This window comes from Erpetoichthys calabaricus, chromosome 11 (assembly GCF_900747795.2).
Source record: "Erpetoichthys calabaricus chromosome 11, fErpCal1.3, whole genome shotgun sequence".
NCBI classification, from domain to species: Eukaryota; Metazoa; Chordata; class Cladistia; order Polypteriformes; family Polypteridae; genus Erpetoichthys; species Erpetoichthys calabaricus.
This window is the reverse complement of record NC_041404.2, coordinates 142,693,446-142,706,593: the sequence shown is the minus strand read 5'-3', so window position 1 is coordinate 142,706,593 and position 13,148 is coordinate 142,693,446. Positions and strand designations below refer to the sequence as shown.

Here is a 13,148-nt window from a genome sequence, read left to right as displayed (position 1 = left end):
GGAGCCTATCACAGCTGGCATACCATCAAATACACACACACACACACACGCACACGGGCTGGTTTAGCGTCACCAAATCACTTAACCTGCATGTCTTTGGATGGTGGGAAGAAACCCACACGCACACACGGGGAGAACACGCAAAGACCACGCATGGAGGACTCGAGATGTGAACCCCGGTCTCCTTACTGTGAGACAGCCGCGCCAGCACTGCACCACATATAAAGAGATCGTAATTGAAGGCCACAGCCATGTAAACATTCATTAAAATGACACATACAGGGTGTCCGGAAGAACCCCTGGTCAACATACAATGCCCCCCAAATCACTCTTTGTTTAAGTCTCAGCAATACAAAGCAAGCGGAAAGGAATTAAAAAGACGGTCGCAACGGGCAATTAAAATAAGACACAGTGGATTCAGAAAGTCTTCAGACCCCTTCATGTCCTGCACACTTTGTGTTGTAGATTTCATTTTAAGTGGATACATTTGCCATTTATGCCCATCAATCAACACTCAATAAACCATAATGACAAAGTGAAAACGTGTTTTCAGAAAGGTTTGCACAAAAAGCGTGTAAAAAGCGGGGAGGTCTGAATTCTTTCTGTATCCAATGTGTATGTGTATATACTCTAGACCAGGGGGTCTCCAACCTTTTTTCCCCCCCGAGAGCTCCTTTTACAAAATGAAAATGGCCGAGAGCTCCTCATGTTTTCTAACGTTTATTCTCATCGCTTATTTCAACCCAAACAACAAACTGAATACATTTGTTTTGCCTGAACATTTACAAAATGTTGGTGTCCACAACTGCGGTGGGTTGGCACCCTGCCCAGGATTGGTTCCCTGCCTTGTGCCCTGTGTTGGCTGGGATTGGCTCCGGCAGACCCCCCGTGACCCTGTGTTCGGATTCAGCGGGTTGGCAAATGGATGGATGGATGGATGGATGGTGTCCACAACTCACATTTTGCATTAAAACATCACAAAAAATATTGAGTTCACCTGCAAGTGCATTGTGTATGTCTGTATGCATTTTCTAGCGTATCTCACACTATCGAATTAAAACATGAATGGTGTCAAAACAAAACAATGCAATTCCAAATCCACAGATCTGACTTCTTCATTTGTCATTTTGTCACACGTCACTGTGTCACTTTATTCACATGTCCAGTTGTATGTGTGATGTGTTTTTGAGTTCGTCAGATGACGGGCACTGAGGTGTCTGGTGGAGTGGAGCCCCTCATATTCACTCTTCTGGAGTCATTTTAATGTTCGTCTGTCCGTCTTGTTCTGAACTTTGATTTCATGACATTCATGTCAGACTCACAGAGGTATGGAGACCCAAACAAAGCAGACATTTTCAGAGCCGCTTGGTGAAGATTCTTATAGTTATCTCGCTCTACTAAGCTCCAGAAATTCCGAGAATGCTGTTGAGGCTTTAACTGTGCATTATTTTGAAAATTTACTAATATATAATATATAAAATCCAATGTCTGTCATTGTTTATACTGCATGTCTGCTTTTCACTAGAGAATACTTAACGGATTTAGATCAGGTTTTTTTTCTATAATTTGCTTGAACATTTCGGTTGATTTTGCGACTTCTCTCATCACGCTATGTATCATAGTTCGCGATTTATTTGCTTGAATCCGAGATCCACGCAACGGGCCGAGGGGCAGGGCGTTCTTCACTCACTCGCCAGCTTCGGGATGTGGTCCTTAACTCCACTTTGCTAGCGAACGAGAGAACAATTGGATTCAACTTTGTTTGATATTTAAAATAAAGTGTTACTTAGGTCTTGATGAGTTTGAGTCCGGATATTCTCTTAAGTGTCTGCCACATTGAAAAGATAGACTGCAATTCAGATTGTGGATCGTGATTTGGTGTTAAAAGGATTGTGATATGATTTTTTTTGGAAAGATTGCCTACCCCTAATTTGACTGATTGAGTTTTCAAATTTATGTAGGATTCATTAACCCTTTGGTGAGCTACTTGGAAAGGGGTGGCAAGATACAGGTACCTCACGAGCAACGTGTTGGAGACCCCTGCTCTATATATACACATATATATAAATATACAGTTAGGTCCATAAATATTTGGACAGAGACAACTTTTCTCTAAATTTGGTTCTGTACATTACCACAGTGAATTTTAAATGAAACAACTCCGATGCAGTTGAAGTGCAGACTTTCAGCTTTAATTCAGTGGGGTGAACATAACGATTGCATAAAAATGTGAGGCAACTAAAGTATTTTTTTGAACACAATCCCTTCATTTCAGGGGCTCAAAAGTAATTGGACAAATTAGATAACTGGAAATAAAATGTAGAGCTGCTTTAGTTGCCTCACATTTTTATACAATCGTTTTGTTCACCCCACTGAATTAAAGCTGAAAGTCTGCACTTCAACTGCATCGGAGTTGTTTCATTTAAAATTCACTGTGGTAATGTACAGAACCAAAATTCGAAAAAAGTTGTCTCTGTCCAAATATTTATGGACCTAACTGTATGTATAGTATACTGTATATACACACATACATACATCTCTATATGTTGTGACCAATGTTCCCTCTAAGCTGAGCACGTGAGCAATCGCTCACACGAATTCAGAGCGTCGCTCATACTTCCCGCACAATCGCTCATTCCGACGGCGTCGCTCGTACTTATCGCACGATCGCTCACTCTGACCGTCGGAGTTGGTGCTCATAAATTTTTGGCTTAAACAAAATGTCGCTCATAAACAATGTTTTTTGCTCACTATATGCTACTCCTTAAAGGGAACATTGGTTGTGACTGAAAGGCGCTATATGAGCGCCGACCTGACACAGACAGACACAGGAGCACACTGATAAAACACATAAATGTTTTATTTCTATTTCTTCACCTGTGGGCAACGCCTTCCCCATTCCCACAGGCACAACTCCACACAATACTTCTATGTCTCTTATTCTTCCTCCACTCCTCCTCCCGGCTCTGGCCTCTGGAGTGGTGGCTGCTGGCTCCTTTTATAACACACCCAGAAGTGCTCCAGGTGCTTGATGACTTCATTTCCGGCAGCACTTCCGGGTGTGGCGGAAGGCCTGCCCATAAGGGCTCAGCAACTCCAGCTGCAGCACCCCCTTTATGGTGCCTGCGGATCCCAACAGGGCTGCACCAAACTCCAACTCCCATGAAGCCCTGCGGGAGTCCGAGGCACCACTACAACCCAGGGGGGTTGCCATCTAGCATCCCGGGGGAGGTAACGTACTGGCCACAATTGCTCCCCTGGTCCTCTCAGCATGGAGGCGTCGCGGCCGGGGCCCTGCGATGCTATAATATATAAAATCCAACATCTGTCTGTCCGCTTTTCACAAGAGAACTACGTAACGGATTTAGATCTGGTTTTTTTCTAGAATTTGCTTGAACATTCCGGTTGATTTTGCGACTTCTCTCCTCGCGCTAAGAATCAAAGTTTGCCTGTGGCAGTGATATAGTCGCGCAAATCGAAGAGAGAGGCTGCAGGCCGATGGGAGCGGGAAGCGTGACGTCAGGAGTGGGGAGCCGGGCAGGGCCCTCCACACTGTCCTGTTTCACTACTACATGGGTGGAGTCACGGGGGACGGCTAGTACACTATAGAAATAAAAATGTCTGTGTATTCTTAGATATGTATGTGTATATCCTGTATAAGTATATGCATGAACCATTCTGGGAAAAAACATCCACCCATTATTCAAACCACTATATCCTAACTACAGGGTCACAGGGGTCTGCTGGAGTCAGCACAGGGTGCAAGGCAGGAACAAACCCCAGCAGGGTGCCAGCCCACCGCAGGGCACACACACTAGGGACAATTTAGGATCGCCAATGCACCTAACTTGCATGTCTTTGGACTGTGAGAGGAAACCCACGCAGGCACGGGGAGAACATGCAAACTCCATGCAGGGAGGACCCGGGAAATGAACCCAGGCCTCCTTACTGTGAGGCAGCAGCGCTACATCTATCTATCTATCTATATATCTCTGACTATCTTATAGTCAGTCAGTCATCGTCCAGAAATACTATATCCTAACACAGGGTCATGGGGGTCTGCTGGAGCCAATCCCAGCCAACACAGGGCACAAGGCAGGGCACCAGCCCACTGTAGGGCATACACCCACACACCACATGGGGAGAACATGCAAACTTCACGCAGGGAAGACCTGGGAAGCAAACCTAGGCCTCCTTACTGCGAAGCAGCAGCGCTGTACCACCATGCCACCTGGGAAAAAAAACATTGACAACAATTTCCAAAATTAAACCACTTACAGAAAATGTATACATGCAGCACCAATCAAAGTTTCCATTCTCATTATTTATTTGTTTCCATTTCTTTAAAAGCTGAAAACAATAAAATGTAGCCTATGCCATTAGAAGCCGCGGTCTTACCAGTTTCATTAAACCAATGGAATCGCCCCTTGCTGCTGTTGGCCAGGTCTCGATATACGACAGCAGTTTCTCGAGGTGTAGCGAAGCGGGCAGGGATCATGTCCAGCGTGTTGATGCTGAAGAGGCAGATGTGGATGCGGAGGTCTCGGCCAGCGCACAACTCAGCCACATAACTACACAGCACAGCCTGAAAGGAGAGGACCACAGGATGAGTCCACACTTCTGGCAGGTTTATGACTGAAATGTGATTAAAAACAGTGACACGTTTTCAAAATGTTATGCACAGTGAATCACTGGTGTAGTGAAAGAAAAACTGTGGGAAGACAACTTTGTGATTTTCATTCGACTAAATGGCCAATTATTATTTCCTTGTCCGTCCACAAAAAAAAAAAAAAGGCCAGGGAGTTTCATCAAACATACACGGAGGGGCACCACATTGCAATCTCGCTCCTTTTCATCCAAAATTGCATGATGCCAATCCAATAAGAAAGTCACATTAACAACTCAGCATAAAGCCCATTAATAAGCATTCAAAATAAGGCATTGAGGCCCTTCTACCTCCTTAGAAGGCTGGCGTCCTTCAACATCTGCAATAAGATGCTGCAGATGTTCTATCAGACGGTTGTGTCGAGCGCCCTCTTCTACGCGGTGGTGTGCTGGGGAGGCAGCATAAAGAAGAAGGACGCCTCACGCCTGGACAAACTGGTGAGGAAGGCAGGCTCTGTTGTAGGCACGGAGCTGGACAGTTTAACATCTGTGGCAGAGCGACGGGCGCTGAGTAGACTCCTGTCAATCATGGAGAATCCACTGAACAGGATCATCTCCAGACAGAGGAGCAGCTTCAGTGACAGACTGCCGTCACCATCCTGCTCCACTGACAGACTGAGGAGATCGTTCCTCCCCCACACTATGGACTCTTCAATTCCACCCCGGGGGGGTAAACGTTAACATTATACAAAGTTATTGTCTGTTATACCTGCATTGTTATCACTCTTTAATTTAATATTGTTATTATCAGTATGCTGCTGCTGGAGTATGGGAATTTCCCCTTGGGATTAATAAAGTATCTATCTATCTATCTATCTATCTATCTATCTATCTATCTATCTATCTATCTATCTATCTATCTATCTATCTATCTATCTATCTATCATATAGAGCCTTTATTATCTATCTATCAATCTATCTATCATATAGTGCCTTTATTATCTATTTATCTCTCTATCATATAGTGCCTTTCCTATCTATCATATAGTGCCTTTATTATCTATCTATCTATCTATCATATAGTGTCTTTATTATCTATCTATCTATCTATCATATAGTGCCTTTCCTATCTATCTATCATATAGTGCCTTTATTATCTATCTATCTATCTATCTATCATATAGTGCCTTTATTATCTATCTATCTATCATATAGTGTCTTTATTATCTATCTATCTATCATATAGTGCCTTTCCTATCTATCTATTTATCATATAGTGCCTTTATTATCTATCTATCTATCTATCTATCATATAGTGTCTTTATTATCTATCTATCTATCATATAATGTCTTTATTATCTATCTATCTATCATATAGTGCCTTTATTATCTATCTATCTATCATATAGTGCCTTTATTATCTATCTATCTATCATATAGTGCCTTTATTATCTATCTATCTATCTATCTATCTATCTATCTATCTATCTATCTATCTATCTATCTATCTATCTATCTATCTATCTATCTATCATATAGTGCCTTTCCTATCTATCTATCATATAGTGCCTTTATTATCTATCTATCTATCTATCAATCATATAGTGCCTTTCCCATCTATCTATCTATCTATCTTCGTGTAGTTATCCTGAATCTGGTACCCGATACATAAAATGCATTGCCCTGGCATCCACAAAGACAGTAAAGCTTGTATATGTGTTATACTTACAGCTTTCAAAATCCCCTTGTGGAGTTATCTACAAACATCACTTGTAAATTTAGGATTCCCACCCTAAAATATTTAATGTTCTTATATTTCTCAAGGTGGGTGAAAATGGCACAAAGCTATCCTTGTATCTGAGTTGGCAAAATTATGATCAGCTTCTGTGGATTCGAGGATCTGTGCAGTTGGAACGGCGAGAAAGCAAACGCACCTCCTCCTGGTCAGGCACTCCGCTGGTGAACAGGTAAATGCCTTGGCATTCCAGCGCATCCTCCAAAGCGTCCACCTCCATCACGTACTTCAAGGCACTCATTAAATTGCGGCTTCCTTCGCATTCTAAATCTAGCACCCACCTGGGAAATAAAGGAGACACAGAGCGTTTGTGCCAATTACAGCTGTTTGAAGACACTCACATACGAGTAAGAACGTTTGAAAACACTCTGTTGACTCACTTCCAGGCGTCCTGCAGGTTATCAGGGGTTGGAGTGACCATTTCATTGCTCAACGCTTTAATGCCTGTGCCAAAGCTGAAAAAAAAAAAAAAATACTGTCAAATTATTATTAATGCAGTTAACTTAAGTCAACAAGTTGTCTGGAGAAGACCCGAATGGTCAAGAAAGAGCATTGGACCGCATACAGAAGGGGAGACCCAAAACTTCCCAGAATCGACAAACAGCACGGGAGTAGGGTGTAGTTATCATCTATGCCATCTAGGGCAGGGGTGTCAAACTCCGGGCCTGGAGGGCCGCAGTGGCTGCAGGTTTTCATTCTGACCCTTTTCCTAATCAGTGACCAGTTTTCACTGCTAATTAACTTCTTGTCCCTTCATTTTAATAGTTCTGTTTTAAAGGATTCAGTCCTTTGAATTGATTCTTTTCTTTATTTTCTTTATTATGACAGCCTCTGCAGTTCGCATACCAGGAGAAGGTGGGAGCGGAGGATGCCATCATCTATATGCTACACCGATCCCTCTCCCACTTAGACAGAGGCAGTGGTGCTGTAAGAATTAGGTTTCTAGACTTCTCTAGCACCTTCAACACCATCCAACCTCTGCTCCTTATGGACAAGCTGACAGAGATGGGAATAGATTCATACCTGGTGGCATGGATGGTGGACTATCTTACAAACAGACCTCAATATGTGCGTCTCGGGAACTGCAGGTCTGACATTGTGGTCAGCAACACAGGAGCGCCGCAGGGGACTGTACTTGCTCCGATCCTGTTCAGCCTATATACCTCGGACTTCCAATACAACTCGGAGTCCTGCCACGTGCAAAGGTTCGCTGACGACACTGCTATCGTGGGCTGCATCAGGAGTGGGCAGGAGGAAGAGTATAGGAACCTAATCAAGGACTTTGTTAAATGGTGCGACTCAAACCACCTACACCTGAACACCAGCAAAACCAAGGAGCTGGTGGTGGATTTTAGGAGGCCCAGACCCCTCATGGACCACGTGATCATCAGAGGTGACTGTGTGCAGATGGTGCAGACCTATAAATACCTGAGAGTGCAGCTGGATGATAAATTGGACTGGACTGCCAATACTGATGCTCTGTGTAAGAAAGGACAGAGCCGACTATACTTCCTTAGAAGGCTGGCGTCCTTCAACATCTGCAATAAGATGCTGCAGATGTCCTATCAGACGGTTGTGGCGAGCGCCCTCTTCTACGCGGTGGTGTGCTGGGGAGGCAGCATAAAGAAGAAGGACGCCTCACGCCTAGAAAAACTGGTGAGGAAGGCAGGCTCTATTGTAGGCACGGAGCTGGACAGTTTGACATCTGTGGCAGAGTGACAGGCGCTGAGCAGACTCCTGTCAGTCATGGAGAATCCACTGCATCTACTGAACAGGATCATCTCCAGACAGAGGAGTAGCTTCAGCAACAGACTGCTGTCACCGTCCTGCTCCACTGACAGACTGAGGAGATCGTTCCTCCCCCAAACTATGCGACTCTTCAATTCCACCCGGTGGGGTAAATGTTAACATTTTACAAAGTTATTGTCTGTCTGTATACCTGCATTGTTATCACTCTTTAATATTGTTTTTTATCAGTATGCTGCTGCTGGAGTATGGGAATTTCTCTTTGGGGATTAATAAAGTATCTATCTATCTATCTATCTATCTATCTATCTATCTATCTATCTATCTATCTATCTATCTATCTATCTATCTATCTATCTATCTATCTATCTATCTATCTAAATAGAAATGAGATGTGAAACGAGCAGACAGATGACCAGCTAAATTGGGGCTTCAAACTCCAACCAGTTTCTTAATGAGAAGCCAATTCCTGCTGTTAATTAAACTCGTTATTTAATTCCATGGCTTGTTGCTGCTCTCGTTTTTTGCCACGGCAGACATTTCCAAAACTGTTGATTTTCTGTTTTTTCTAAGAACACCGTCAAGATGTTTTGGTGACCTGAGCAGACCAACCTTACTGAGACCTCCACCTTTCTTTATTTTCAGATACTGTGTGATGGGCACAGGTGAGCTGGTCATGTGGTGGCTCGTTTTGTGTCTCATTATTGTTTGGCTGCTAATTAAGGAAAAAGAAACAACTAAGGGGTCCAAGTCAAGGTAATTAAAACTAAGGCAAAAGAAGTTAATTAGCAGAAACAACTGGTCACTAATGAAGAAGATGGTTAGAATGAAAACCTGCAGCCACTGTGGCCCTCCAGGACTGGAGTTCGACACCCATGATCTAGGATGTAGCTATCACTCAGTCTCTCAGATTTGTTGCAATATCTTTTTCGCCCCTTGCTCTTCACCAACACACGTGTTTGGTTTCAAACTTCTACTGTGCTGTAGCATCCATTCTTCCATTTCATGTCCGCACCTAATTCAAATGGAAAGTAGGAACTGGCCCAATATAGAATGCCAATCAATCATCAGGTGTGTGTGCAGACACAGTAAGAAACATCAGCAGCCCTAAGCGGTCTGACAATAGCGGCACTTGAAGCTGTGCAGAGGACAGCAGCCAAGCACATCCCAGGACGTGAGGACTGAGAGACTCAGAGAATTAAACCTGTTTAGTCTAAAGTAGAGAAGACTGTGTGGGGGACCTCATTCAGGTCTTCAAAATCCTCCAAGGCATCGGTAAAGTAGAAAGGCTTTGCAAATTATACGGTAAACTCAAGCCCCAACTTATCCGTGGGAGAACTTAAATGCGAGTATATACAGTACATCATTTGTATGAAAACTTGCTATAGAAATAAATGTTGTTGTTGTTATTTGCATCTTATTCCTAATAAGGAGTGATTAAAAACCAAGCATACAGCTGTTTAAGACTAAAATAAGCAATAAGTGTTCAAAACCTTAACGAGTGAGACCACTAAAGTGAAGCCGAAGTGTAACTTGAGCAATAAGTGCTTCTTGTTAAGCAGCTGGGTTGGAACAAAAGCCTGCAGCCGCTGCGGCCCTCCAGGAATGACTTTGCCCACCGCTGTATTAGTTAAACAAAAGAGCCTGATGGGCTGTTTGGTCTCCTCTTGTTTATCAAATTTCTCAGGTTCTCGTATTTTTAGAGAGGAAGAGCAAATCAGCACCAAAAGAAAATTCAGGTGAAACATCATGTGAAGGTGAGCGGTCCAGTCATCCGCCTGCTAAGCCAACAGAATAACACAATAAAAGATGATAAACGTACGCCATAATGTTAAAACATTCCTTATTTGTCATCTGCTGCTCCAGAAGAAGCCTCAAGGAGTGCTGTATGTGGATGATGTACATGGCGTTGGTCAACGAGGTATCGATCAATATTAGCACCCTGGAAAGAGACAGGGAGAGAGCAAAACGTATTACACCTCGAGCAGGTCGAGATCACAAACATGAGTTTAGCCAGTAAAGCAGTGGCCTACAATTTCTACCTCATTTTTCCTTAAAAAAACAAACATTTGTTAAGAGTTACCTTTGTTTCTCAAACTTTAAAACTGAGGGAAAACCCAGCAAGCCTTCAGTTCAGTACTGCACTGCGGCCCAAGTTTAGGAAGCTCTCATTTATAGCAATACTGATGGTTTGTGCTAACCCTCTTCATCCATACACGATGAAGGCCTGGTACTAGAAGCCAACGTGAAAAGTGTCCACTTTCTCAGTGTCCCGGGAAGTCTGCAAATTCTTAAACGCAGTGGACAACATATTTTATCAAAAGTTTTATTTCACGAAAAATGTTTGGTGGTTATGAAGGATGGCTTCCAAAACTTTCCCTACAATTCGTATACGAGAAAGTCAGAGAGGTCTAAAACATCGAGATTCATCAAAATCTTGATATCAGATTTTTGGACAATTACAATACTTTCCCAATACTTTGTAGGTGAGAAAATCAGGGAGGTCTAAAATGTCGAGATTTTGAATCTTTGGATGATTCCAATACTTTTGCTATACTTGGTATATGAGAAAGTCAGGGAGGACTAAAACATCAAGATCTATCAAAATCTCGGCATCGAATTTTTGGACGATTCCAATACTTCCCTACAATTTGTATACAAGAAAGTCAGGGAGGTCTAAAACATCGAGATTCATCAAAATCTTGATATCAAATTTTTGGATGATTACAATACTTTCCCTATACTTTATAGACGAGAAAGTCAGGGAGGTCTAAAAAGTCGAGATTCATCAAAATCTCAACCTCAAATCTTTGGATGATTCCAGTACGTTTGCTATATTTGGTATATGAGAAAATCAGGGAGGACTAAAACATCAAGATCTATCAAAATCTTGGAATCAAATTTTTTGATGATTCCAATACTTTCCTTACACTTCACATATGAGAAAGTCAGGGAGGTCTAAAACGTCAAGATTCATCAAAATCTTGATATCAAATACTTTCCCTATACTTTGTAGGCGAGAAAGTCAGGGAGGTCTAAAACGTCGAGATTCATCAAAATCTCGGCCTCAAATCTTTGGATGATTCCAATACTTTTGCTATACTTAGTATATGAGAAAGTCAGGGAGATCTAAAACGTCGAGATCTATCAAAATCTCGACATCAGATCTTTGGACGATTACAATACTTTCCCTACACTTTGTAGGCGAGAAAGTCAGGGAGGTCTAAAATGTCGCGATCTATCAAAATCTCGACATCAGATCTTTGGACGATTACAATACTTTCCCTACACTTTGTAGGCGAGAAAGTCAGGGAGGTCTAAAATGTCGAGATCTATCAAAATCTCAACATCAGATCTTTGGACGATTACAATACTTTCCTTATACTTTGTAGGCGAGAAAGTCAGGGAGGTCTAAAACGTCGAGATTCATCCAAATCTCAGCCTCAAATCTTTGGATGATTCCAATACTTTTGCTATACTTGGTATATGAGAAAGTCAGGGAGGTCTAAAACGTCGACATCAGATCTTTGGACGATTACAATACTTTTGCTATACTTGGTATATGAGAAAGTCAGGGAGGTCTAAAACGTCAAGATCTATCAAAATCTCGACATCAGATCTTTGGACGATTACAATACTTTCCCTACACTTTGTAGGCGAGAAAGTCAGGGAGGTCTAAAATGTCGAGATTCATCAAAATCTCGACATCAGATCTTTGGACGATTACAATACTTTCCCTACACTTTGTAGGCGAGAAAGTCAGGGAGGTCTAAAATGTCGAGATTCATCAAAATCTCGACATCAGATCTTTGGACGATTACAATACTTTCCCTATACTTTGTAGGCGAGAAAGTCAGGGAGGTCTAAAATGTCGAGATTCATCAAAATCTCAGCCTCAAATCTTTGGATGATTCCAATACTTTTGCTATACTTGGTATATGAGAAAGTCAGGGAGGTCTAAAACGTCAAGATCTATCAAAATCTCGACATCAGATCTTTGGACGATTACAATACTTTCCCTACACTTTGTAGGCGAGAAAGTCAGGGAGGTCTAAAATGTCGAGATTCATCAAAATCTCGACATCAGATCTTTGGACGATTACAATACTTTCCCTACACTTTGTAGGCGAGAAAGTCAGGGAGGTCTAAAATGTCGAGATTCATCAAAATCTCGACATCAGATCTTTGGATGATTACAATACTTTTGCTATACTTGGTATATGAGAAAGTCAGGGAGGTCTAAAACGTCAAGATCTATCAAAATCTCGACATCAGATCTTTGGACGATTACAATACTTTCCCTACACTTTGTAGGAGAGAAAGTCAGGGAGGTCTAAAATGTCGAGATTCATCAAAATCTTGACATTGAATCTTTGGATGATTCCAATACTTTCTCTACACTTCATATACGAGAAAGTCAGGGAGGTCTAAAACGTTGAGATCCATCAAAATCTCGACATCAGATCTTTGGGCAATTACAATACTTTCGCTATACTTTGTGTACGAAAAAAGTAAAAAGAAATGGGAGATGAAACGTGGTCAAGAAAACAGGCAAGAGTCAAAACCAGAAAAAACAGCTGACCAGTTGTCAAGTTTAAAACACTAAGCGAAAAGTCAAAGTCTTTTAACTAGAAAAATATTGGTTTGTAACCGGGAGTAGACAAATCAAAATAAAGCAACAGACACCAACACGGGAATCCTAACATTGGATACTCTGGAATAGAAAGCGCCTGTCTTTATGCTGGTCTACTAAATAATGTCAAACGTCGCATACTCCCAGGTGATTCTGGGAGATCACCATGGCAACATATGATGTTCAGCTATAAACAATGCAGCGTCGTGATATACTGTTATTAAGATTAAACTCCAAATATTGCATGTTGCAAAAAAAATGAAGGTGAAAATCATAATCTTTTCATGTACATCGCGTACTCAGACCTCACAGAGAAGGTAAATGAAAAATGAATGAAAACATCATATTATAAGAACCTGGAGAGGAAAA

The 13,148-nt window shown here is 41.9% G+C and overlaps 2 protein-coding genes across 2 annotated transcripts in view; one reads left to right on the top strand and one right to left on the bottom strand.

Annotated features, from left to right (window-relative positions):
- Positions 1–13,148, bottom strand: part of vwa3a (von Willebrand factor A domain containing 3A) — a 117,244-nt gene that overhangs the window by 39,818 nt on the left and 64,278 nt on the right. Inside the window, exons 17-20 of the mRNA XM_028814182.2 lie at positions 9,969–10,088; positions 6,781–6,855; positions 6,540–6,681; positions 4,399–4,585 (exon numbers count right to left, since the gene is read on the bottom strand). Coding sequence (XP_028670015.2) covers positions 4,399–4,585; positions 6,540–6,681; positions 6,781–6,855; positions 9,969–10,088 — 524 coding nt within the window. The remainder of the gene's footprint in view (positions 1–4,398; positions 4,586–6,539; positions 6,682–6,780; positions 6,856–9,968; positions 10,089–13,148) is intronic.
- The window catches only part of LOC127529603 (uncharacterized), a 200,894-nt gene that overhangs the window by 158,419 nt on the left and 29,327 nt on the right, over positions 1–13,148 (top strand). The gene's annotated exons all lie outside the window — the stretch shown is intronic.